This window comes from Canis aureus, chromosome 8, assembly GCF_053574225.1.
Source record: "Canis aureus isolate CA01 chromosome 8, VMU_Caureus_v.1.0, whole genome shotgun sequence".
Lineage (NCBI taxonomy): Eukaryota > Metazoa > Chordata > Mammalia > Carnivora > Canidae > Canis > Canis aureus.
This window is the reverse complement of record NC_135618.1, coordinates 56,546,916-56,574,908: the sequence shown is the minus strand read 5'-3', so window position 1 is coordinate 56,574,908 and position 27,993 is coordinate 56,546,916. Positions and strand designations below refer to the sequence as shown.

At 44.6% G+C, this 27,993-nt stretch overlaps 1 protein-coding gene and 1 long non-coding RNA gene across 16 annotated transcripts in view; one reads left to right on the top strand and one right to left on the bottom strand.

Moving 5' to 3' along the window:
• Positions 1-499: 499 nt before the first annotated feature.
• TNRC6A (trinucleotide repeat containing adaptor 6A) overlaps positions 500-27,993 on the bottom strand; it is a 207,377-nt gene continuing 179,883 nt past the window's right edge. For 8 of the 14 annotated variants that reach the window (XM_077907059.1, XM_077907053.1, XM_077907058.1 and 5 more), the window contains 12 exons: positions 27,830-27,967; positions 27,251-27,379; positions 26,773-26,850; positions 26,322-26,532; positions 22,794-22,925; positions 10,793-10,951; positions 9,899-10,039; positions 7,954-8,061; positions 6,110-6,331; positions 3,999-4,069; positions 3,133-3,272; positions 500-2,649 (listed from right to left, as the gene is read on the bottom strand). In XM_077907059.1, coding sequence (XP_077763185.1) covers positions 2,274-2,649; positions 3,133-3,272; positions 3,999-4,069; positions 6,110-6,331; positions 7,954-8,061; positions 9,899-10,039; positions 10,793-10,951; positions 22,794-22,925; positions 26,322-26,532; positions 26,773-26,850; positions 27,251-27,379; positions 27,830-27,967 — 1,905 coding nt within the window. In that variant the 3' untranslated portion in view covers positions 500-2,273. The other 6 variants (XM_077907056.1, XR_013385100.1, XM_077907060.1 and 3 more) reach the window with 6 other exon arrangements.
• On the top strand, positions 17,403-19,491 carry LOC144319214 (uncharacterized). Of its 2 annotated transcripts, none has more exons than XR_013385109.1 (3): positions 17,403-17,746; positions 18,439-18,565; positions 18,708-19,491. It is a non-coding gene; the product is annotated as an uncharacterized LOC144319214 (long non-coding RNA). The 2 variants fall into 2 exon arrangements; XR_013385108.1 differs by having other exon boundaries at positions 17,403-18,565; positions 18,708-18,868; positions 19,114-19,491.

The window sequence follows — 27,993 nt, the reverse complement described above, 5'->3', positions numbered from 1 at the left end:
ATTAGCTCACACCTGGCAAGCCGGAGCATGATTTGAAGTCATACACTGGAATACACACACAGGTTTTGCCCCAGAGCTCCCGCGGTCAGGAGAGGGCCGTGAAGGGGGGAGGAAGGCCAGTCCAGGTTGTGGCATTTCTCATTTGTAACAGAGGTATGAGAGTTTAACACTAGAACACTGGCAAGTCATTAAGCTTCATGTTCCAAATGGTCTCTTGCTGAGGCTTGAGATGGGCACAAATGGTGGGGGAGATGAAGTCACAGGAGAGCTTTGAGCAACAAGATCCCAAAGATGCTCAGAGAGGGTAGGAAGGAGCAAGCTACAGTTTCCCATTGTTCTCACATTATTTCAGGGTGAAATTGTGGAGAAGTTCGGATAGAATGTTCAAATATTTGCTTAGATTTGTACTCGGTTGCTCTATGAGGACCCTCATATACAGCAACGTTGAAACGTTCATTGTAAAAAAGAGCGTACAAAGAAATTCACAAAAAAGAGACAATTAATGTTGAGCAGCCAAAAAGTCATGGTTTATTATATCGGAAGGGATTTCATAATTCAAACACAACCAAACTGTACATTTTACAATCACATTCTATTTGTAAACAGTTAAAAGCCACTGACTTCTTTTGCATCTTAGGACACAAACAGTTAGATCAAGGCAATGAAATGATGGCAAATTCTGCGCTGTTAAAATGTTTACCCTTGTTTGGCCCGTCTTCTTTGACTAAGCAAGCATTATAATACCATTTGTGGGCAAAAAAAGGGGGCGAGGAGAAAGTAAGTTTAAAAATGGTGTAACTCGTTAGTTTGCAACAACATTTAAAATTTTCTTTATACAATGAACAATTCTGTAAGCCCAATACCTTGGCTACAGTATGCATAGTTACTGATTTCGGCTTTAAGGTACAACAGTTCAACATTAACACAGTCACAAGAGAGCAGAAACAGAGAGAGCCACTTGATGGGGTTACAAAAAATTATCACCTATTATTAGCAAACCATCATCACTCACTAATAAAAAGACAGCATCTGAAAGCAGAATGTCAACTCCAGCTTTAAGCGATTTTTTGTTTTTGTTTTTTTTTGTTTTTTGTTTTTTTTTTTGTTTTGTTTTGTTTTTTGGCAGAGAAAATTCTTTAACAGAGCAATATGTAGTATCAGTGCTAAAAGTTGGGGTTTTGTTTTTCCTATAAGAAACTACAAGGAGTTATTTTTTTTATTTTTTTATTTTTTAAATTTTTTTTCCTAACTGGGGAACTGGTTTTCCTGAGAACCATGCTCTTGGATTTAGGACAGGAATAGAAAACAAAAGAACATGGCCAAATGCTGCTCCTTTTTCCCAGAGATAGAAAGCATCTTGTAAATCATCCTCCATTGTTTTTTTTTTTTTTTTTTTGTCTTTTAAATTTTTTTTAAATGATGGAAGAGTAAACATTTTTTTTTTTTCTCAAAAAACAAACAAAAAAATCTGTAAACAAGAAGGTTCACCGTGGGAACCTTCAAAACAAAATGGAAAGCCTATTCAAAGTGCAGGGCCCGTCCTGGGTGGCAGGGGGGCTGCAAGTCACAGCTGTGGCCACAGTTTTTCAAACTGCAGAGCGAAATTCTTTAGTTTTATAACATGAAAACACTGGTGCAATACTTTCATTTATAGTCCTAAGTCAGCATCAGAACTCGGTCTTTTAAACTCCACGACACCACAGTAAGGTAGGCAAACATCAAGGCATAGTAGAGAGCGCACACCTTTAAGAACATCCTTGAGTAAACATTTACACTGGAACAGCTGCCCCCCCATATTGCCGATTAGACGAGAGAACATCATTCAGTGCAAAGTTAAAAGCTCATACATTATCAGCCCAAAAAAATGGTTTTGCAAAAAAAAAAAAAAAAAAGAGAGAGAGAGAAAGAAAGAAGAAAGAGAGGAAGGAAAACAGGGAGGGAGGGATGTGGAGGGAAACAGGGAAGGGGGGGTGGTGGTGAAAAAAAGAACCCAAAGGCTAAACATGATGAATATACACAAGTGAGCTCATTCTATACGGTTTAGCATGTATGGCGCTATTTGGGAGTGTAAATAGATAGATACCTTTTCACATTATAATATTGGCCTGCATGATTCAAGTATTCAAACTGATATGTTTCAGGGAAAACAAAGTGGAAAATGTGCAGAGAAGAGCTGTTCCCACAGGTGGCCCCTGGCTGCAGGCGGCGAGCCCAACTTAGTGCTCCTTTCTTTCGCTTCTTGAGGTCACAGTTCGTGAGTCTACATCTACACGTTACATGGACTCTCCACCCCCACCCAGGTGGTCAACAGAAAGAAAAGCATTAATGGGGGATGGGCTGCTAATTCCCCGGGGGTCGCTGCTGCTGGGAGGACCCCACAGGCTTGTGGAATAATGTGGGGTCCCCCAGAGTGAAGTGCCGTGAAGGTCTCCACAGTTAGTTCCCGACAGCCCAGCACCATTCCAGTGATTGAGATCGGTCCGGCTGGAGAACGAGTGGGAACAGTCGAGGGAGCCCAGCCGGCTCTGGCTGGACCCGAGAGACTGCCAGCCGGGAGAAGGGGTCAGAGACTGACTTTGTGCAAAGAAACGGCTGATCTCCTCTTCACTGGCAAACTCAGCAAGAATAGTAGTGTTCCCCAATACACACCTGGAGGGAAGAGACACAGGGGGGTGCGGTGAAGACTCAGGGGATCTGGAAGATCTGACTGATTCGAAGTGAGAGGAGCACTCAGCTTCTGCTCAAAAGGCGAGGAGGATGGTGGGGGGTGGGGTGGTGGTGACACGCCCACTGCAGGGCTCTCCAGGGCCCGGAGCAAAACCTGCCAAACCTGCCCCGCGTGTATGGTGGTGGTATCCAGCTAGATTAAGGCCTTTTGCCTCCTATAGGTGATTTAAGAGATTTCCTAAGGCCGGTTTGAGGGGCGATGCTTCACCTTAGGAGTACTGACCTTGGAACCCAAGATAGAGGCGAGGTCGCTGCCTTACAATGCCCTTTCACCGCGGGACCCCACGCGCTGGCCCGGAGAGGACACACAGTGCCACCAGCTGTCCTTCCATACACAAGGGAACCCCACACTCTACTCATCAGGAGGGCATTTTCCAGGTGTCACACACCGGATGGCCAACTTACATGTGCAGAGACTTTTGTGCCTTCACTACCTCTTCTTTTGAACTGTAACGGACCAAAGCATTTCCATGTGGGAGGTTCAGGTGGAATGTTATCAGTGGGCCATGCTGCATGCACAGAGTACGCAGAGTTGAGCCGTCAATCTAGGAAACAGAGCATGAGGGGGCCGCCAGTTAGATGAGCTGCCACGAGGACCATCCGGGGACATCGTCCTCTCTTTCCTGCCCGAGGTTCTTCACTCCTGCTGCCATTCTTCACTGGGGCTCACTGCCGGGATGGGGTACGGTGCCCCCCTCCCCACCTCCACTGGTCCCAGAGCCATACCTCTGTGGCCTCTAGACTCCTGGACATTCCCCAGATCCCCACTTCCTTAGTTAGCCATGCCCCTGCTGTGGCTTCATGTCTTCTCTCTTCCCTGCCCTGAGGACAGGATTCATCAAGGCACTGCTCCCTGGGAGAGGAGGGGCGGGCTCTTAACATCCAGCCTCCAGAGGAGGGGTGGTCCGGGGCCTAAGGAGATGTTCCCATCCAGAAGAGCAGACCAGGGTTTCTCAAGAGCAGTACCAGGACCGCCTGCATCACAATGATCTGAGTGCCTTCAGGAGGGTGCAGACCCCGATCTTAGCCCGGATCTGCTCCATCAGAGGCTCTGGAGCCAGACTGGGGATCTATTTCGCTTGGCTCGGTGCACGTTCTACAGGGTAAACAAACACGGGTGGGACCGCAGCCCGCCTGAGGCCTCCGAGGACCATCCTCATCACTCCTCCCTCTGCCCGGCCTGGAGTCTACTCGGCCTCAGCTCAGCAACACTGGGACCTGCTGCGGTGCGCCTGGCGCACGTCTACTGGCCAGGACACCGGCTTGCTTACCTGAGGTGTGAGGTTCTTTAGAACAAGCCAATTTGTTATTCTCCCTGAGCTGCTCTCACCCCAACTGGAACCTGAGGACAAACAAGGCCAGGTCAGTTTTCCAAGGCTGTGGCCTCAGTGACACTGAGGACATGCACATCTCCGTCAGGTGACAGCTCTGCAGGGCCACCTGGCCCCTGGCCCCCTCCCCTTCCCTGTGGGGTCGGTCCTCTTCTCTCGGCTCAGAGGGCCCCTTGCTCCAGCTCTGACGATGCTTTACTTCTTGGGGCAGGTGCCTCTGCCTCTGGGCACTGAGCTCAGACAGCCCGCAGCTCACAGCACCTCAGGCTTTTTGATCTATTTATAAAGCTCACACTATTTAAAAATGGCACCCTCTGGGGAAAGACCCCAGTTTCTGATTATCGAAGGTATCGTCTGGTGACCCTGCATGCATGTCTTACGGGGGATTTCAAAGCTTGCTATCAGTGCCCATCAGTAGACAAAAGGCTAAGGACAACGTGGTATGTATACAGGATGGAGTATTACTCAGCTACAAGAAAGGATGAGACCCTGCCATGTGTGACAACATGGACGGACCTGGAAGGTATTGTGCTGAAATATGTCACAGAAAGACAAATACCATACGATTTTACTTGTATATGGAATTTAAAAAACAAAACAAAGAAACAAAGCTGAATCAGACCTATAAATACAGAGAACAAACTGATGGTTGCTGTGGCAGGGGTGGGTGGTGGGCAAAACGGGAAGGGGAAGAGGGAGGTACAGACTTCCGGTTATGGAATGACTAAGACCCCGGAGGAAAGGTTCAGTGTCGGGAATACAGTCAGTGGTACTGGTATAGTGTGTGGGGCAGAGGATAGCTCCATGTGTGGCAAGTGCAGCGTCGGTGCAGACTTGCTGCATATGTCATGTGTCTGAAACCACTGTAATGATGTGTCCCACTCTCCTTCAATCAGAAAGAGCAAGCTTGCAATAGCCCAGACATTTCTGTTTCTGTCTGGGCTCCAGAGGAGCTCCAACATCGGCCTTACTACTGTGCCCCAGGGCACTCGTGCTCCTGACAGCAGAACTTTATGACCCAATCATTCCTAGGAGTATGAGGTACCCCACCAACACTACAGTGTGCCTTAGGAAGACAGCTCTGTGACACAGCTCCTGCCTACTCATCTCTTCCTGAACTGAGTCATCTCACCCTCAAGTCTCTAACAACTCCAACAAGGAGCACCAGAGCTTTCCTGGGCCACTTGCACCTTGGCACACATGTCCCCTCTGCTTTGTCTGGCCTACCTTTACTTGGTTCCACCAACCCTCCTGAGCAGGGCGCTTCTAGGCCACTTTATTATCCTCCATCACTGTGTACTACTACCAGTCACTTAGCTGGCACTTGGAAATGCCTGTGGCTTGAAAGAACCGCTCACATAGGACACCAACTACATTCATATGCATTTAGTAGCTTGGATCCTTTCATGTAATTAAAACTCCAGCACACGTACATCAGGGCAGGGACACAATGCCAGTCCAAATCCAGTGCTAGTCATGTAGAGGAGGAGCAGGAAGGGAGGGGAAATGGGTGGTGGTATTCCTGGGACCGTGTGGCTTATGCCTGGTGGCCCTGTGTGGTTAACTACAAGTACCCTCCTTCACGCTCACATGTCCCTCTTGAAACAATACATGTTACGACCATCCTCAGTACACAGGCCAAGCTTCCACCCACACAGGCCTCCTTCCTCACAGCCCTGCTGGGCGGCTCCCACCTGCCCCAGCCTTTCCACACCTGCCACGAGCAGGAAGTAAGCATATGTTCTCAGACACACTCTGGAGAACTTCTGAGAGAAACAAGACGTCCATTCCTTAACATTAACACTGACTGTTGTATGTCTTTGGCAATGTTCTTAAGCAAACCAGGTACGATTTTAAGTAAAATTTAAGACTCACAAAGACCTAGAAATTTTAGAAGATGGCACTGCACTGGGAGTTGCATGTCTGTTTAAATTCAAATCCTATTTCACAGTGGGTAATGCACAGGTCTCTGTTAGATTCAACTGTGGGTACTGGTTCCTGTTCAGCAAATAAACCATAAGAAACCATCCCAGGAAGCATGTTTGTCTTACCTGGGGTGTACCTGGCGTCAGAATTTCCCCATCCTCCACCTACACGAAGGGGAGAGTTATCCCACGTAGACAAGGGTGGCTTCTGACCAGTGAGTCCCGGAGGTGGGCGGGACGGAGCAGTGATGTTTTTAGGTGGTAAAGGGACCTTCCACAGCTCATGAGCCAGAGAGGTGTTTGTAACTGAACCAGGAGACCATGTCAATTTGGAATCACTATTTCTGGCTACTCACAGGGAAAAAAAAAACACGGGGGGGAGGGGAGGTGGAGGAGATAATGCTTTTAGAAAAGAGAAAATTTAAATGATAGCACTCATTCTCTCAAGAAAAGCAAATCAGCCAAAAAGAACTCTGTTAAAAAATTCCCAAGTCAAACTAAACTGCCAAAAAACCCCACAAAAGCCAAAAGAGAACTACTCCCTTACTCAAAATACTCACACCAGTTGCCTGTTATTAATAATTTCAAGACTTATGAAATTCTTAGCTCAGTGTACAAAACTGTACTGTAATCGAAATCAAAACAAAACAAAAAAACACTGCTTTCAATTGCCCTAAGACACCAACTGGGAACTCCTTACCTTTATGACTCTAACTGAGTCACTCGAGATCGTCACACAGGTCATTAAATAGATTTTAGAACACTCTGGTTTGCACACGGGAAAAAGGGCCACAAAAGTAGTCCCAGCTCAAGGAGTCATCAGAGCAGACGTTCACCAGGTGCCTCTCTGTGCTGAGCCCCAGGCTGCTGGGCACGTGGTGCATACTACCTCTAATCCTGACACACATTCTACCTAGGATCAGAGAGCTTAAGCAACTTGCCTATGGGTCCCATGCACAGCCAGGATTCAAACTCAGGCCTGTCTGGCCTTATTTTTTTTATTTTTTATTTTTTTTCTGTCTGGCTTTAAAAAACAAACAAACAAACAAACAAACAAACAAACAAACAAAAAAAGAGGGATCCCTGGGTGGCGCAGTGGTTTGGCGCCTGCCTTTGGCCCAGGGCGCGATCCTAGAGACCCAGGATCGAATCCCACGTCAGGCTCCTGGTGCATGGAGCCTGCTTCTCCCTTTGCCTGTGTCTCTGCCTCTCTCTCTCTCTCTGTGTGTGACTATCATAAATAAACTAACTAACTAACTAACTAAAAAAGAAAGCTCACTCCCTGACGTGTGCTGCCTCATGGTGGTGGGGGTGTGCAGCAATCAGGCCCACAGTAAACTATTTGAAGATAATCCTAAAAAAACCACGAGAGGGCAGAAGTGCATGGAAAATTTTATCACTTCTGTCACTGTCCACTACTTTTCTACTTGATTTTTAAAGTGCAAATCCTTTAAATCAGAGTGAGTCAAAGTGTGGTCGGAAGACTGGTCACTACGCAGGTTCTCACTGGTCTGGGACAGAATATGTACAGAAATTCAGAGCGAGCGTCTGTAAACGGACAATGGTCTGCCATTGCCACAGGCCCCCAATTATGGGATCGCTTTCTAACAATTCCAAGTTCAGGTTTACTATACTTTACAGAAATATCAGTCTGCAAAGGTTTGGAAAGTACAAAAATAAAAGCTGGTACTTTTGAGAACTGCTTCACATGAAATTGCATTTAACTGAGCTGGCTCTTGGATGATAGCAAGACTGGCTCAGTGAAAGTGGGTTGCTTTAGAAAATACAGTCAACTTTAATAAGGGACAAATGGTGTCACAAGTATTTTCCCAGGCTCGGGAATATATTCTCCTGCCTCCCTGAGAAGACTTCAGCTAGTGAGAGGAGAGTTCCACACAATAGCCCTAGCCCCAACCCCAGCCCCAGGTGCTGGCTCCCCCGTTCCTTGGCAAGCCCAGGACAAGGCCCACCTGAAGTGCTTTGTGCTGTACTGCTGAGGGGAACGTTGTAGTTGGAGGCACGAATGGATGACCAGGCACTAGTTGAAGGCAGCGTGGTGTTCAAGGATGAGGATGACCCTACGTGGGGGAAGAGCCCAATTAGTCAGCCCCAGAACAAGGGACATGGCAACTTGAAGAATAAGCAGAAGCATCCAGTGAGGCTTCAATGTAACAGTAAGGTCACAAGGAAGCAAATGGATGCTGGGACCCAGGGACGGTGCCCAAGGCTGCACCTGCCTACCTGTCTTCATAGCAGTGCACCCAAAGGGCCTGCTCATCATTCTGACTTGGGGTGGCTCAGGGAGGCATCTTCCCTCCCCTGCCTGACTCTTGGAACTGCCTGTGAGAAGGCATTCCACGGTGACACTCTGAGACAATGCTGGCTCTCAGTACCAATCTGGGCTCCAAAAGGAGGGCTAATTCCTCCTGCTCCCAAGCCCTGTCTGAACTACAGCGACATCTTACCAGAACCCCCACGCCCAGAGAACCCTGGCACTAGCACCAGCACGCCCTCACCCTCTGTCGCACCCCCAGCAGCCTCACAAACCCAGGCTTTCCCCTTATTTTCGACTCCCCCCCACCCCTTGGTTGATCATCATTCTCGCCCCAGGCTGGACTGTCATCTGAATCTGTAACAGCTCCATTCTGGCTTCCCACTCCATCCCTTTTGCCCACCACCATCAGACCACCTGCCCTCAATGGCAAGACTTCTCAAAACCTTCAATGGTTCACTTCTTCTAACATCAGATCTAAACTCTCCTGACAATCTTCCACAAACACGGAAGAAGTCGGTTTCTGCATGCTGCCTGATTCTTCTATCAACTACATACAAGGCTGTGTGAGGCTCTACCCTTGGCTCTGTCCCCACTGTTTTGCTGGGAAAGCAAAGGGTACTTTAACTACTTCTGCGTAGTTGTCTGTTAAATTCAGTCATTTTAGAATGAGGAGGATTCTTTCCTTACACTGTGATATGGCAAACACTCACTAACAAAAGGTCATTCATTTAATGTAAAACAGCATTTTATACCTTGTTATAAAAGGTATAGAGGAACAGGAGGGTGTAGGTTTTGAACAGAATCAGAAAATATTTTCTTTCACTCCATTCACCTTCCTTCCGGTGCACACACAGAATACTCTACTCTGGGGTGAGGAATCCCCATATGGTAGGTGGTAGGATGATTTTATTCGATAACTTATTAAAAAGTGCATCTGGACTGGAGGGACTCTTCAACTGGTCTTAATTTTCACTTTCGGGCAAGCCTGGGTGGCTCAGCAGTTGAGCATCTGTCTTCGGCCCAGGGTGTGATCCTGGAGACCTGGGATCGAGTCCCATGTTGGGCTCCCTGCATGGAGCCGAGCCTGCCTCTCCCTCTGCCTGTGTCTCTGCGTCTCTCATCAATCAATAAATAAAATCTTAAAAAAAGAAAAAAAAAAAAAACCACAAAAAAACAAAAAACTCACTTTCAGAGAGACAAAGCTAAATTGCTTCTTTACACAAAAGTCCTTTAACAACCAGAGTGTATAAATGAATAATAATATTCTTCATATAAATGAAGACTACCTGAACCTTTTTAATCTTTAGAAACATCCATTTCTTAATACAATACTGAAACTTGAAACTTGCTATAAGGTAGGGAACGACCCTTCAGTTGCTACTATAATTCCTGGAAGACAAATATTTGTTGGTCCTTTAAGTAAACCTATGTGTTTATCATATCTAGTGATAATAAATCCTCATTTTTAAAGTGGCAAAGAGTCACCTATAGGAAAACTGAGAATCCACTTTTCATTTTCATGATTCCCTTGGAATGTCAGGTGCTATGACAGGCTGAAAGTTTCACATCTGCCTTGAGCCATTCTTAAACCATGTCATCTAGCATCATTCAGAAATTCTGATTTGTACCCGCCTACGTACCACTGTTCCTGTCCCTGAGGTGGTCAACTTCCCGCACAGTATTAATTGAAAGATTGTTTATGACACTGCCAGGAGTGACGTAAGGGTCAGTTTCAGGGTCAATGTTTGGATAACCTTTCCATGGTTCACCAGGGCGAAATTCTGGAACAAAAACTTAAAATTAGTTCAGGCTCAATCATCACTTAAAAAAAATCCATTATTAAATATATAAAACTTATATTCCTAATGTCTATGCAATTCTTAAGTATTTCCAGTTAATACTAGCACTCTAAAAGGCTGATTCAGTACTATGATTAGTGTAACATAAGCTGCTATTTATGAAAAACTTGCATAGTTTTGCAAATGAAATCATCTGTGTTTATATGTTTTTAGACTGTAACGTTTTATTTTTAAATTTTATTTTTAAGTAAACTGTACACCCAATGTGAGGCTCAAACTCACAACCTGGAGATCAAGAGCTGTATGCTCTACAGACTGAGCCAGCCAGCTGCTCTTAAACGGTAACATTTTAAAGTGCTTTATTAGATTATGAGCTATAGCAATGCAAACAGAAAGGAAGACTGTAAGTGCATTTTTCATAATGCCTCAGTCAGGATGAAACACCATCAAGTTAGTCCCTGACGCAGATGAAGAGGAACACTGAACAAAGGTTGTATGCTCTTCCTTACACCGGTCAGTGAGGCTCAATCCCCCTTCACTGCCTGGTTACACGCCAGACTGGCTCCTCTACCTGAGACTCAATGCTGAGCTTTCCATGCGTCATGTGTGCACTCTTCCCACCCTTAGCAGAAGTCAGTCCAATCTGCTAGAACTGGGCTACTTCACTAGAATATCTAGAGATAAGGAAATCACAATGGAAACAAAGCACTGTGATAGAAGCCGTCAGCCTTTTACCTGGTGGCCAGTTAACACTGCTAGAGCCGTTAGGCGATTTGGCACGTGGCCAGCCATCTCCTATTGAACCCGGAGGGCTGGCTGGAGAAGTACTGCTGTTCATAAAGTCATAGGGAACAAATGGAGACTCTTCCAGCCTGAAACCACTTGAAATAGCACCTAAAGAGAGAAAAATGAAAATGAATGTGAGGCAAAATACACTAGCAAATTTACTTCTTATAGTTTCTTAATTTTCCTCAGGCATCACAAGAACACTCTGTATTGTATCTGTGGTCCCAAACTGTGTTCTGTAGATTGAGTGAAAAGGCAAGGGGAAAAGAAAACTCTGAACTCTTCCAGGCTTCAATCACTTTTAGTTCTCTTATGTCCTGAGGTCTGAACATTACCAAGTGAATTTTATTTTAAGGAGAAGAACAGGGCCCATAATCATCAATAAGTGACCAGAGTATGGGCACAAACTTATTTCCAAATCATTAAAACACTTGTATTTTGGCCTAAATTAAAAACAGGCACAGTGGGGCAGCCCGGGTGGCTCGGCGGTTTAGCACTGCCTTCAGCCCAGGGCATGATCCTGGAGACCTGGGATCGAGTCCCGCGTCGGGCTCCCTGTGTGGAGCCTGCTTCTCCCTCTGCCTGTCTCTCATGAATTTAAAAAAAAAAAAAAAAAAAAAAAAAAAAAAAAAAAAAAGAGGCACAGTGGACTCCTTATCAGGGGGATGTGTGCTGTTGGGAGGTTGGTGAATAAGGAGAATTGGAGGGAAGAAGCACGGCTATGGTAAAGAAAGAATTATGGTGGAGAACACTGCAAGTGGCAGAGAGGTATCTGAGAATCCAGGAAACTGCTATGACCGCTGTATATAATGAAAACAAATATCCTTATCAGGATGTTTACATTTCTACCTATACACACAACCCTTGTGACTTATACACAGCATCGGTAAAGACACCTGTTACTGAATTGAGTGTCCAATCCCACAAAAAGACAACTTACTCTTGCTTATAAACGGTCATTTGTTTTCTGGCGATTTATCCTCCATACTCATCCCTGAACACATCTTAAAATGATTAATGCTTTACACAAGTGAACCCCCCTCGCCGCCTAGCAGAACAGCTTGGGCTGCCACACTATGTGCTGGTCCTGTGGAGGCACAGACCAAGGGGCCGGGCCACACTACAGCATAGTCTACCAACAGCCTGGTGGGTACACAGAGGATGGAAAGGAAACAGAGGGAGGGCCACACTGGCATGCAAGAAAGGTCCAGGGAGGAGACTCTGGGCAGTAGGAACAGCCTGCACAAAGACCCGAGGAGAAAAGCAGCTTGGCATGTGTGAGGAACTGAAAGACCATTTTTTTTTTAAGATTTTATTTATTTAAGAGAGCGCGCGCACGCGCACCAAGAGCACGCATAAGCAGGGGAAAGGGCAGAAGGAGATGGAGAAGCAGGCTCCTCACTGAGCAGAGAGCCCAACTCGGGGCTTGATCCCAGGACCCCGAGATCATGACCTGAGCCAAAGGCAGATGCTTAACTGAGCCCCCCCAGGCACCCCTGAAATAAAGTTCTGACAAACACCAGGAGAGTGAGTAACATGAAACAGAACCCTGAGGTGTGCAGTGTGTGCTCTGGCTACCCCAGGCCCTGCCAACCCTGACTGTTCCTGAAGGCATGGGATTTTGCAACCCCCTCCTGCAGGGCTTTGCGGCACCCAGCAAGGAGTTCTTTACATTGTGACACCGCCTGATTTGTCCTGAGATCACAGCAGCTGCAGCATGGAGAACCGAAGGCATGCCAGCAGAGAACTCGAGGCATCCAACTGTGCCCTGTGGAAGGAGCACGGGCACCATTCACAGACGGATTGGGTGTGGAGGCCGGAGAAAGGAAGAAATCAAGTACATCTTTTAGACCCAAATATCCAGCACAGGATGAATGGATCAACCAAATATGGCACTGTCCGATACAAATGTCAATACAAACGTGCATACGTATTTGCACGCAGATGAACCCTGAGAACATCATGCCGCACCAACAGAGGCCCATCACAGAGGACTGGATCACATATGGTTCCACCGCCATGAATCGTCCAGCACAGGCAAATCCATGGCACACAGACTCGTTCTTGTGCATGACTGGGAGGGAAGGGAAGGGGCGGTGCAAAGAGAAACTCCTCCAGGGCTCTTCTGGGACAGGGGAAATGTTCGATTTGCACAACTCAGAGGATACTAAAAGTCACCGAGCCATACTTTTAAAAAGATAATTGCATTATGTGAACTAAGCTTCTAGCTTCAATAACCCAATGTGAGGATGCACACTTGCTAGTTAGGAGGAGAGAAGGTGAAGAGGAAAACCAACACCCACGCACTCCTGCCAGCCCTGAAGCAGGTGTGAGGAAAAGCCTTCATCACAGACACAAGGCTGCTCTGCTATGAGCGTCTGGAAAAATACAGCAGAGCCCTAAATGTTGCTTTAGCCTTGTTTACTCTGTGACAAAGGCTCCCCTGGTTGCAGTCATAGTGCCCAACTTTCTGGATCAGTTCTTCGGTAGCAGAGCTGGCCTTTTGACAGGACCTCATGTCACCAGTGCTGGTGGGCATCAACCGATTCCTGACTTGGCACACTTATTCCACCAATTCCATCCCCTCTCTTCTCTTGCTTCCTTATCTACTTACTTTGATCTGAGTGAAAAGTGTGTCTTTTTTGTAAAGTGAATTAAAATCACTTGGGAGCTGAGTGGGGTATGAACGAAGTAGCAGTTTCAAGTAATACACAGTAAGCAAGCACAGATGCCGAATTTTAAGTGATTCACTCTTCTGCAAGAACCTGAGATCTAAGTATTCCCCCGCTTTCCGTAAAAAATAAATAAACAAACAAACAAATAAATAAATAAATAAATCCACTTCTACTTATTAAAACTTCACTTTATTAACAAGGAAAATAGGCTGGACATAAAGGCAGCTACAGTCCAGTTATGTTCTATTAACCACTGTATAGGAGGAGGTGCAGAAAATGGAAGGTAGGGTTGTATGGGTGGCAGGTGTAGCTGGAAGCGAGCAGGCCTGGATTTGCACTGGAGACACACCGTGGTCTTAAGAGGCAAGTGTGTTGGGACGCCTGGGTGGCTCAGTGGTTGAGCGCCTGCATTGGGCTCAGGGCATGATCCTGGAGTCCCAGGACCGAGTCCCACATCAGGCTCCCTGCATGGAGCCTGCTTCTCCCTCTGCCTATGTCTCTCTGTCTCTCATGAATAAATAGAATCCTTAAAAAAAAAAAAAAAAAAAAAAAAGGCAGGTGTGTTGTGAGCCAACCACGAAGGCAGTAACTAAGAGGAAGTCCATGCTGACAGGCCACGTAAAGGGTAGTAGAGTCCCACCCTGTCCTAGTGCTTAAGTGCTCTGCAGGTGTTGCCTTATTCATCATCAAGACACCACAGGAGGTACTACACCATATTCCCATTTAGAAGGTAAAGGTTAAGTTATTTGCCAGTAGCTAATAAGTAGCAGAGTTAGCTCTCAAATCCAGGATATTAATTTTGCCATTTTGTCATCTGAGTCAACTACCATTCCCATTCTTTAGAAAAATTCCAAATGGGTATGCCACCAAATGGCAAATTCGACTTAGAATTCAGATCTGTTTGATTTAGGGTTCAAAGTTCTTTCTGCCACATGACTATCTCACCGTCAATTTCTGATAATCATTAGTCCAATGTTCACAAATCAGCAAACTGACCTTTAAGATAAGTTTAGTCAAATAAAGTTTCAGGATAAAATCCAACAGAAAGGAACAAATGTCACAAAAATATCCTTTTGGTATTAATCAGAGGAACAGATGTGATGTTGCTTAAATTAGAAAGCAAAGAGGCTCTCCTGGCTCCCCTATTATCTTAAATCACAAAGTCCTAACAATTCTGCTTACCATGGTTGTTGTTTTGGTTTGTTTGTTCTTTTGCACACCAAGCAAAGCCTTCTGAATTACTTTGTTTTGGGTCCCTTGTATGCAGCAAAGATTTGGATTTTGCTTTATGATTCAATGTGAATTTCATTATTTAATAAATTAGCTTGGCCCATTTATATTTATCAATTTGACATATATTTGGTCCCAGTTTTTCATTATTTTATGATGCCTTCTATTTCTCTATAGACTCTTTAAAAACTCTGAAAATGTGGTATCTGTTTTTATTTTTTTCTGAAATTGTGGTTTTTTTTTTTAAGATTCATTCATTCATTCATTCATTCATTCATTCATTCATTCATTCATTCATTCATTTATTTATGATAGACATAGAGAGAGAGAGAGAGGGAGAGGCAGAGACACAGGAGGAGGGAGAAGCAGGCTCCATGCCGGGAGCCTGATGCGGGACTTGATCCCGGGACTCCAGGATCACGCCCTGGGCCAAAGGCAGGCGCCAAACCGCTGAGCCACCCAGGGATCCCCTGTGGAGGGTTTTTTTTAGTGGATACTTTTTTTTTTTTTAATTTTTATTTATTTATGATAGTCACAGAGAGAGAGAGAGAGAGGCGCAGAGACACAGGCAGAGGGAGAAGCAGGCTCCATGCACCGGGAGCCCGATGTGGGATTCGATCCCGGGTCTCCAGGATCGTGCCCTGGGCCAAAGGCAGGCGCCAAACCGCTGTGCCACCCAGGGATTCCCTAGTGGATACCTTTATAACTTGAATCTTGTCTTCAAAAAATGTTTATATATATAGCTGACACAGAACATTGTATTAATTTAAGGTGTATAACACAATGATTCAACACTTCTCTATGTACTGTGAAACGATGGCATAACACTGTTATACTAGTCAGGCTACCATTGTTTCCTGTCTAAGCTCTGAATCATACACATAGGTTTCCCAGCCAATCTGCCTGTCTACCTCCACTCCCCAGGTATCCAAACCACAGCCAAATCCCAAAACACTTATCAGGCCACTTCTCAGCTTAACATTCTCCAACAGTTCTCCAAGGCAGAGGGGCTAACATTCAAACTCTTCAATCACTTATAATGCTTCCACCCATCACCCCTGGGGTCCCCTTCCCATCATCTCTGCTTGGTTAACTACTGTTATCTTTCATATCCCAGCTTAAAAGATCACAGGCCTTCTGGAATCCGTTCCCTACGGCCCTCAATCCTAAGACTGAATATTCTTTTATATCTGTGCCCCCTCCCCAGGACACTGTGCTGTGTGCTGACGAGGGGAAAAGATTTTATTTATTTTTTTTAAAGATTTATTTATTTATTTATGATAGACATAAAGAGAGAGAGAGAGGAGAGACACAGGAGGAGGGAGAAGCAGGCTCCATGCCGGGAGCCCGACGTGGGACTTGATCCCGGGACTCCAGGATCGTGCCCTGGGCCAAAGGCAGGCGCTAAACCGCCGAGCCACCCAGGGATCCCCGGGAAAAGATTTTATAAATGGCCTTCTAGTTGCAGAATCTTAGGACCATAAAGCATCACAGATAATTTAGTCCAATCCTGCTGTGATACACAATTTTCTGATCAGATGTCCTTGCCTCCATTCCACCCTATTTCCCTTAATAAATCTAGCTTTCTTTACTCTGGGGGTTGTGCAGTAAAGGGTTAAGCACAGTAGGTCCAGTGTACACACTGCAAAGAGCTTCAGGCCTGGCTCTTAACTCCTCCAAGCCCAGAGAATACCCTGCAGGTTAAGAGTACCTTTGCAGACCCTGGGCCTCAGCCATACCAGATCGTTTATGGCAATAACGTGACTTCTGGTGAACACCTGTATCTGTCTATCTAAGGCCTGGGTCATACTGTCATACTGTGTTTTTATCTGACCTCTGACAGGTCTGCAGGGGATTGGGGACTGACTGGTGCAGGTGCTTGATGACTATTATGACTGGCCGCAGTAGAAACCCAGGACATCAATCTTGGGAGAGCTTCTTTGGTCGGCAATACTTTGTACGTGGTTTCACACATCACTGCTGGAGAATTAGGTCTGTGAAACTCCAATGGGAGGGGACAATAGGAAATTTTTCCTGGACTGTGCCCTAAGCGTCTTTTTCCCCTGCTAACTTTCTATTTTTTTATTTATTTATTTATTTATTTTTAAATTTTTATTTATTTATGATTGTCACACACAGAGAGAGAGAGAGAGAGGCAGAGACACAGGCAGAGGGAGAAGCAGGCTCCATGCACCGGGAGCCCGATGTGGGATTCGATCCCGGGTCTCCAGGATCGCGCCCTGGGCCAAAGACAGGCGCTAAACCGCTGCGCCACCCAGGGATCCCCCCTGCTAACTTTCAATTGATTCTTTTGCTGTAATTAATACTCATAACCATGGGTATTACAGCTTTTCTGAGTTCTGTCAATTCTTCTGTCAACTCGAAAGTGGTCTTGGCCACCTCTGACACACAAGATCTCCTGCACTTGCTCTTTCTTCTTGCTCCAAAATTAACTTACTAGAGCTAAACGGTGATAAAAAGACAACCCACCTAAGATTGTGTTGCAAGTGGTCAATGCCAGCCAAGGCCTTCCCCACAGGCCTCTCCTTCCCACAGGCTCAGCTTATGTCTGATGTAAGCCTGAATATGACTATTAACAATGACCCTCTTAACAATGACCTCTATGCTGCTCTACTGCTAGGGGATAACAGCCCCTCTTATCTATAACAGGGAAGCACAAATGCCAGCAAGGCTGCTCAGCATTTATAAAGAAGCAAAGGAGGCCGGTTACAGGCAAAATGCCATGGTCCTTCTCCAAACAAAAACACCACTATGGGGAAATATTTCCCCGGTTAGGGACTATAGGAAAATCTCTCTCCACCAAAGAGAGGAGGGGCACAGGTGTGAGGGGAGTGAGAAGAGAAATGAAGCAAACCCCCCCCCCCAACAGTCCCAAGTAAGGGCAAAGGCAAATGACACCAGCACTAAGCTGAGTAGAGAAGACAATAGGGAGGACAATGAGCCGCAAGCGCATGGGCTGTGGGCTACTCTGCTCTGGGTATGTACTGCTTTGGAGCCTGGGGCCGCCAGACCTCTGTATTTCTTTCTTTCTTACCTTTTCTTTTTTAAAAGATTTTATTTATTCATATGAGAGAGAGAGAGAGAGAGAGGGGCAAAGACACATGCAGAGGAAGAAGCAGGCTCCATACCGAGAGCCAGACGTGGGACTAGATCCTGGGACTCCAGGATCACGCCCTGGGCCAAAGGCAGGTGTTAAACAGCTGAGCCACCCAGAGATTCCCAGATCTCTGTATTTCTAATGAGATGCGAGAAGTCAGAATTTGTATGTGAAATTGCCTGAATGTTTACATAGATGCTGGTTCAAAAAGCTGACTTTCAAAATAGTGAGGGTCTAACAAAACGTAACATGTGGGCTGGCAGCTTTGGGAGAGAGCCCTCCTGAATACATTTAGATGTGAAATTTTTTTTTTAAGGGAAAAAGGAAAATTACACCAAAGTATTAACATAATACGATAACATTTCTTTCTTTCTTTTTTTTTTTTTTTTTTAACTTTTATGTATTCATGAGAGACAGAGAAAGAGGCAGAGACACAGGCACAGGGAGAAGTACGCTCCTTGTGGGGAGCACAACATGGGACTTGATCCCAGGACATTGGGATCATGCCCTGAGCCAAAGGCAGATGCTCAACCACTGAGCCACCCAGGTGCCCCTGTTTAATTTTATATTAGGAGAAGAGAAAACAAAGCCAACAAAGAGTGAACCCAAGAAGATGATTCTAAGTCTGCCAGGAGAGAGAAAGATACTAAGGGGAGAGAAGAGGAGCCACTGATCAAAAAGGAGCAGTTCGGGGAGCAAGTGAGAGTAACTGGAGGGTTATCATTATAAGAAAAAGCATTTTCTTTAAAAAGATTGAAAAGCAAAAAAAAAAAAAAAAAAAAAAAAAAGATTGAAGCGCTTTTTTAAAAGGCCATTATATTCTCCCCCCCCTTTTTAAAAGATTTTATTTATTTGAAAGAGAGAGCATGAGAGCACAGGCAGTGGTAGTGGTAGAAGGAGAAGCAGACTCCCTGCTGAGCAAGGACCCTGATGTGGGGCTGGAACCTGGGACCCCAGGATCATGACCTGAGCTAGAGACAGACAACTGACTGAGACATCCAGGTAGGTGCCCTCCTTTTTTTTTTTTTTTCTTGACAGAAAGCGAGCTAGTACGAGTGGGCCAAAGGGAGAGAATCTCAAGCACACTCCACACCCAGCACAGAGCCCGATGCAGGGCTTATATCACAACTCTGAGATCATGACCTGAGCCAATATTAAGAGTTGGATATTTAACCGATTGAGTGATCCACTGTCCCTAAAAAAGCCAACATTCTAAGACTTGAAATTCAGAAGGTTTTTACATACAGGTATCAAACTAACTGTCCTTTCTGGAGCTGAAGACCAAAACCACAACCAGCTCAAGGATTATTTCTGAAGTCACTTTTACAAAGAAGAAAAAACAACCATAAAGAAAGAATAAAAGCAACCAAACAGAGTAATACATCCTATCAAACATTCTTGATTTTAAGGGGATAAAATAAAAGTCTGGAGATATCAATAGTACCTAGGAAATGAAGACTACTGGCCTTGTTACCTAATATTAATTAAGCCACCTGCTAAAGTAGAGAAAACAAGAACATTCTGGGGGTGAGAGAACCGGTAAATATCAAGTAATCTGTATTACTGATAGGAAAATATGCTTAAAAATTTCTTAATAGAAAAATATTTTAAAAATTTTTTTAAAGATTTTAGAGTGGACAAGCAAGCAGGAGTTGGTGGAAGGGGTAGTGGGAGAGGGAGAGAATCTCAAGTAGACCCCACACTGAGCGAAAAGCCTGACAGGGGGCTTGATCCCACAACCCTGAGATCATGATGTGAGCTGAAATCAAGAGCCGGATGCTTAACTGACTGAGCCATCCAGGAATCTGAGAAAAATACTTTTAAAAAACAAAGAAACGGGGACGCCTGGGTGGCTCAGCAGTTTAGCGTCTGCCTTCGGCCCAGGGCGTGATCCTGGGGACCCGGGATCAAGTCCCATGTAGGGCCTCCTGCGTGGAGCCTAATTCTCCCTCTGCCTGTGCCTCTGCCTCTCTGTGTCTCTCATGAATAAATAAATAAAATCTTAAAAAATAAAAGAAATTAAAAACAATAAAAAACATTAAAAAACAAAGAAAGAATGACTAATTTTCAAATGTCAATAAGTAAATGAAGAATGGGGTAGGAGGAGAAATATGACAGGGATCTAGACTGAAGAGATAAAGTATTCACCTCTTCCTCTGTATTCTGCAGAGAACACTCCCAGAATGCATTCATTAAATTGCTACGTATGGGCAGCCCCGGTGGCACAGCGGTTTGGCGCCGCCTGCAGCCTGGGGTGTGATCCTGGAGACCCGGGATCGAGTCCCACATCGGGCTCCCTGCATGGAGCCTGCTTCTCCCTCTGTCTGTGTCTCTGCCTCTCTATGAATAAATAAATAAAATATTTATTTATTTAAATAAATTGCTATGTATACAGTAATAAAAATATTTATTGTTTAAGCGAATTATAGATTTGTGCAAAAGAAAACTGTATGCAATAAAATACAGTTAAAAATGATGATTGATACTAAGTTTAAAAAAGAAGACAAAATAAAACACAAAACCACTTTATTAACTGAAGTCAATCAAAGCAAACAAAATTAACAGGTTGCTTACAGGAAGCCTGCACCCGCTGCCCCATGCCTACACACCAGGTTCTAGGCAACAAGGGAGAGCTGAGCTACCTTGTTCAGTCCTCTCAACAATTCTGGGAGGTATCATTTCCTTTTGTAGATGTAAACACCATGGCTTAAGAAGTTTAGGAACTGGGATGGAATACCAAGTGTATCTGACTTCAAAACCTATGTTGCCCAAGGACTGTTGTATATTAAGACATGCCATCAGCCAGGACCTTGAGCACTGGACAACACATGAGGGATGGTAATGTCCACCACAGCAGTGCAAGGGAAGGGAGAGGTCATTTTTACAAAGAAACTCAGGCTTGGATATGCAAGGCAGACACGGGAAAATTCATTTTAACCTGAGAAGACAGAAAACCATATGGTGGAAATGTTTTGCTAGTTCTGTACATCTGACCTCTCCAGCCACTCCTTTCACCATGCACGGCTCCAGGATGCTGTCCTTGTTTTTTCTGGGCTCTGTCCATGACCTCAACATTCTGATGAGTACCAAATCTTATTCTAGCTCATATTTTTCTTGAGTGCTGGCCTCTATTCCTAATTTCTTACTGGGTATTGGGCAATCCCCCAAATACCAGGCCCAACAAGCCTAAAATCCATTTAGTATCTGTCCCACCAGGCCTCTGATTCCCACATTTACGCCCCCTGTTACCTGCACAACCACACTCTAATGCTCCCACCCAACCAATGTTCCCTGCAAGCTGTCATGTTACCCATGATCCCATGCTTGCCCAAGGAGTTAGGTTACACAGCCAGCCCTCCTGTCCTTAATTCTAAGGCTCGTTCTGGTGCACTCCTTCCACATCCATGGCCTTCTGTCTCATACTGCCTTGAGTCTTCTTTGCCCCTGGATAGCCACCACTTTCAAGTTTTAAATGACTTATAGCATAAAGTGGTCTGTGATTTGCTCCATACCTACTATCCTAGTTTTGCCTTCCTCCTTCCTCTTTGTCCCTTCACCTGTGACAGGCCCACACAACAGAACCTATCAGACTCTTCTGTTTTTTAACGTTTCAAATGCTACATACTGTTTTTGTTCCTCTTTCTCTACTTCTCTGTGTGATAAAGTGGAAGACTCGGCACAGCAGTCTCTGTGAAGGCCTTCCACACCTACCACACCCACCATTCCTCATTTCTGACTCAATCTTCCAATGGACTTCACATTATCATGCTATTTGTACCATCATATGGAATCATATTCATAGTACTTATCATAGTGTACTAAAGTTCTTCACATACTTATTTTTTGCACAAATGAGTTCCTTCAGGGTATTTTTCCTCACATATACTCAACTGTGTGCATGCATGTCCATATGTATCTATATATTCACAGTCCTTGGAAAGCAGAAGATATTTCATTAATACAGGTGAAGTGATAATATTTGATAAGGTAAAAATGAAATTAAAAAAAATTTTAATTGATGGGTGAGGAAAAAATAATATTGAATCTATAAATGATTTACACATAGCAGTAAAATATATGAAGAAAATGTACCATTAAACAAAAATGGCAGAATCAAATTCTGCTGGGAATTAATACTCTCATCATACTAAATTGACTAAATGTTAAGTATAACATTACAAAAGCAACAAAAAACTGCAAAAACCTAAATAACCATCAAAGGGGGAAGAATTTTTAAAACACAAATGTATATTTAATCTCTATTTTGTACAATAGCTGTAATAAAGGTTAATTTTGCTTTTCTTTTTTAACTAATTCAGTAACTAATAAAGCATTTTTCAGTAATGAGGAAACATTCTGCCTGCTGCTCCCCCTGCTTGTGCTCTCTTAAATAAAATAAATAAAACCTTAAAAAAAAAAAAAAGAATAAGCTAAGAGGGATGCCTGGGAAGCCCAGCAGTTGAGCGCCTGCCTTTGGCCTGGGGCGTGTTGGAGTCCTGGGATCAAGTCCCACATCGGGCTCCCTGCATGGAGCCTGCTTCTCTCTCTGCCTATGTCTCTGCCTCTCTCTCTGTGTCTCCCATGAATAAATAAATAAAATCTTTAAAAGAAGAAAATAAGAGGTACAAATTCCTAATAATAAATGAAATAAAAAAAAGGTCTAGGGTTAGGGGGCACCTGGGTGGCTCAGTTGGTTAAGCCTCCAATTCTTTTTTTTTTTTTTTTAAGCCTCCAATTCTTGATCATGAGACTGAGCTGGGTGCTGGGGCTCTGTCCTGGGTGTGGAGTCTGCTTAAGATTCTCTCTCTTTCTGCCCTTATCCATCCCACCCCCTCCTAAAAATAAATAATAAAGACAATAAAATAAAGGCCTATATTTAGTATTCTACATTTTTTGTATGTGTAACATGCAAAAATGTATTTCCTACCATGTTTGCTGGAGTTTTGATCCAAAGATGTGTTCACAGAAATGCTGTCCACTGTAGTCCACTTCCTTAGTCTTGACTGTGGCTCTTTAATACTGTTCATATCCATATTTACATTCAAGTTTGAGTTCAAGCCTAAAAATAAAATAATACTTTAATAGAAAAACCTCTTTATAAACAATTTTTTTAAAAAAGATTTTATTTATTCATTCATGAGAGACACACAGAGAGAGGCAGAGACAGGCAGGGGGAGAAGCAGGCTCTCTGTGGGAAGCCTGGTGCCAGACTCAATCCCAGGACCTGGGATCACAACCCGAGCTAAAGGCAGACACTCAAGCACTGAGCCCCCCAGGGTGTCCTGAAAAACCACTTTATAAAACATAGCACACTTTCCTTCTGATACCACAACTTCCATTTTCTAGAAAAACACACGTAACTAATCTGTTTTCAATCCTGTGAATGTGTCTTAATAAATATCACCCTGCAAATGTGGCATAGCCAAATGATTACAGACAAGGCAAGGCAGGCAGAACAGACTCTCTGGGCCCCCAGCGAAGGCTTGCAGAAACAACACTGAAAGAGCCATGGCTACGTTATCAATGAAAGCAACAAACAGAAATCCTAAATAGCTATTCTAATATTCAATAACCCAATGTTTTCAAACCACAAAACTGTTAAAACTATAATTGCATTAACTGTGGAAAATTGTTTCTCCATATAATTTTGATTATTTTTTAAAAAAAGATTTATTCATAAGAGACCAAGAGAGAGGCAGACACAGGCATGGGGAGAAGTAGGATCCTTGCAGGGAGCCTGATGCGGGACTCAATCCCAGGAACCTGAGATCACGCCCTGAGCTGAAGGCAGATGCTCAACCACTGAGCCACCCAGGCGTCCCTAATTTTGATTATTTTACAATTTCTGTAAGAGATAATTATGGAAGCCAAATATTAAAGTTTATCTCTAATAAAATAGGTCTTTTATTTTTTAAACAAGAATTATTAATTTATTAGAGTGTGCACATGGGGCGGCATGGAGGTGGGGGGGGGGGAGCACACACCCCACATGGGGCTCGATCTCACAGCTCTGAGGATCATGACCTGAGCTGAAACCAAGAGTCACACATTCAACCCACTGAGCCACCAGGCGTCCCTAAAATAGATCTCTTTAGCTATTTCCCAAGGGCACCATGCATGAAGAAATATGATCACTTTCAGTTGTTATCTTTTGCTTGTAAATAACAATTTTCAACTGGCTGACCAGACAAAAGACACTGTCATTTAAAAGTAAAAATGTCTTGCTCTAACAACTATTCTTAAGGGTGAGGCACCCATGTTTCAGGGCGCAATTTCCTTGAACTTTGCTGATGACACACATCAGGTTCAGATATTCTCTTGGAATAAGGATGGAAATTTCAATCTTAGATATTCTGGTCAGAAAACTGACCGGTAAGTGAGGGTTTCTTAAGCGTGACCCAGGGATCATCAACATCAGAATCATGTGAGATGCTGATTAAAAAAAAAAAAAGACTTTTTAGTGGGAGACAGAATCTTTAACACATGGTCAGGTGGTTCTTATTCTAAGGTTCCAAAACAAATGTGTATGTGTGTGTGTGTTTTTTTGTTTTTTGTTTTTTTAAGATTTTTATTCATGAGAGACACAGGGAGAGAGGCAGAGACACAGGCAGAGGGAGAAGCAAGCTCCCCACAAGGAGCTCAATGAGGGACTTGATCCCAGATCCTGGGATCATGCCCTGAACCGAAGGCAGACACTCAACGGCTGAGCCACCCAGGCATCCCCAAACAAATGGTTTTAAATACTGGGGTTTGATGACAGTCCATATGATATGAGGTCAAACTTAAAAACTTTAATAATGTGAATTCTCTAATATCATACCTATTTTTGGAAACAGCAATTACATTTGCCACTTCTCTGGACTCCTCAACTAGACCCAAGATCTGACAAATTTTTCTGTGAAGGTTCAGACAGTAACTGTATCTCAGGTCTGTGGCCACAAGGTCTGTGTCTCTATGCCTTTCTGTTGTAGCAAAAAAGCAGCCACAGAAAATACATTAACAAAAGAGTACAGCTGTGTTCCAATAAAACTTTATTTACAAAACCAGCAGCTGGCCAAATCTGGTCTACAGGCTCTAGTCTGCCAATGCCTGATTTAGACAACCATACCATGTTTGTATGGGTTACACAGACTTCTTAACCAGGAAGAAGTAGCTTTTTTTTTTCTCTTTTATATTCATTTGAAACAGAGAGAGAGGGAGAGTGTGCACGCACGTGCAAGCAGACGCAGGGGGAGGAGCAGGAGTGAGGGAGGGGAAAGAATCTCAAGCAGATTCTGTGCTGAGTGCTCAATCTCACAATCCTGAGATCACGACCTGAGCCAGAACCAAAAGTCGGACTGACCTTCCCAGGCACCCCTAAAAGTATCTCTTGCCGTAAAGTCTATCAGAACAGGAAATCCCATATTTAGAAACTTATCTCCTCATTGGCCCAATTTATATGTCCAGTATGCAAACACGAGAGTCACCTCACAACCTCTCACTGTGCTGGAGTATTCTTTCACCACCGTACTACTGTCTCCAAGATCACCTGGTCACCAACAAATGGCTTCTAAGGTATTCACCCACAGTGGTAACTGACAAGAGCCTGCTTCTGGAAATGTAAAGAGATTGCTAACAATCCCAAGGACTCAGAGTGCAACCGATATCCTAGCTGAGGAGTCCATGGAATGCCAGGGAAGCCAAATCGTGCACAGTCCAGCCAGGGTGAAGCAACAGCAGGCCCCAGCCCCCTGCCCAAAGCCTGGAACATGCTAGCTAACTGTCTGGGATAGCAACCAACCAAGCTGGTTTACAAGAAACCATTTTAAGGGAAAAGACAGGAAGAAAAGATGTAATGAAGAGGGTGGGAACAATCAAGGTTCAAAACAGAATCAAAGACACAAGGAGAAAAGAGTCCCAAAGAAGGAGAAAACATCCAGGCCTGAAATTTCCCAAAGGAATAAAAGCCTGGGGACAGAACGAAGAAAAAGACAAGGGACCAACTTTAGGGGTGACCAGGGTGATCAGCTCACCTTGACTAGAAAGTCATATCAGAGATCATCCCTAAGGATGTAGGTGATGATCACAATTCCAGGGTCTTAAAGGACAGAAGTGACTGTTCCCAGCTGCTCCTACACAGCAGCATGGCTCAGGGTGTCTCTGGCATACAGTTTCTGAGAACCTTTCCCATTCTGCTCTACGAGGAAACTTGAGAGCAACTTCATCTTTATTCTAACCCACTCTAAAGAGCAGGGAGTTTTGAAGGCAGTGTCACTTTCTGGCACGGAGACAGGCCTTGCAAAGCAAGAGTGCCAGCTGAACCCACAAGAACCAAGGCAGCTCTTGGAGAGGGAACAGACCCCAGGGCTAGCATGTTTTTCCCAATGGGACAGACCTCTGCCGCTTGGGAAGAAGACACAGTAAAAGCCTGTGGCCCCGAGCATTAGCTGAATGCTCAGCCCCACGAGAAACCCACCTATCGGGAAGTTGCTGAAAGCATTTATTGGTGATGGCCCTTTCTGCAGCTCAGGTGTAGTGTGGGGCATGACATTCTCGAGGAAGGATTTCATGGCTGGCTGATGGAGTGGCTGCTGCTGAGATGGCGGGGTCTGCTGCTTCACCAACAGGCTGGGATCGAGTTGCCGGGACTGCTGCATCATCTGCTGCTGCACGCTAAGAGGTCGACCCTGGAAACAGCAAGATGTTGGGAAACAGTGGACAGATAGGATTCACAGCCAAATACTCCTTGTTGCTGAATTCACCTCCTCCTCCTTGGCAGGAAGGGAACAATCACTATATACCAGTTAATATGACTCCCAGACAAACAGGAGACTTAACTAACCACATATTTCATTCTATTTTAATAAAAGCATTTTCCACTGCAGTGAGTTCAGGCTAAACAAAGCCAGGGGAAGGATATGATCTACCTGCTGGTCTTGCTGCTGCCGGTTCCCAGAAGGCACGCTTCTCTGACTCTGCGCCCTTTGCTGCTGCGCTAACAATCTCTGGAGAGAAAGGGGTAAAAAGGTCATCAGTGTTGCAGCATCAAAGAGGTACGAGCTTCAGGTGACCACATGGGACACACACACCTACAGTGTGACTTCATCTAGGGTAACCTCTTCCTGGGACTCCCTGGCCTCGAGCCGCTGTTGAATTCTGTTTCTCATTCAGTAGAAACTTGTACTTCACCAGGGACATTTTCCCTGATCACACCACCCTTCCCCTCTGCCATCCTGACCTGGCTAGGGGTGCTCTCAAAGCTCCTGCCCTTTGTGTTCATGATACGTCCTCAGTGATCCCTCTAAGCTCCCTGAGGGCAACTGCAGCCAGCTTTGTTTGTTACACTTCCCGCACACAAGAGAGGCTCAATAAATGTATACTGTATAAGGTCGTTACTCTACTTACCTGTAACTGGGAGATCTGAGAAAGCTGGTTTAGTTGGGATAGCTGGTTCAGCATGGCTACCTGTTGAGGGCCAAAGAGCGGATTCAGGCCACCGTTGTTTGGTGCATACTTCAGCAATGAAACTGGAACCTTAGGATCACAATGGCAAGTCAATAATGTTGATCACGTAACTCAAAACTAACTAAATGTATGGTATATTCTGTGCTGTCAATAGAGCAATTAAATCTGTGGACTATTATTTAGGAGGGTTGGTTATACTTGGTCTTCCTTTACTTTCCGATTCATATATACATTCCTGGGTTAACTGAAAGAGGATGGGGTGAATCTTAAACCAACCAATTTGCTTTGCTATTGCCCTCCTCCCCTCAAGAGGTTTTATGGAAGGTAATGGTCAATTTCAGGTTTCATTTAATGTGGACTCATTTTCTTCACCCTACTATGTCCTTCTGTAAGGACAGCTGACCCTGAATTAGCTGCATCTCAAAGACACCAACTGACCCAAGGATGAATAATTAGTTACCTCATCCAAATATCAAGTTTTTTCAGGTCAATAGGAGAGAGTAGGGCAAGAGTGATTACCTGAGGGGAGAGTAATGGAGGAGGCACTTGAGCACGAAGATTAGGCTGAGATGAACTAAGAGGTTGTGCTGGAGGCTGCTGCATGCCCCGGGGTTGTGCTGCTGTGTTTCCAACACCAAACATACTGGGATTGCCATTCTACAAAAACCAAGCCAACAGCAACA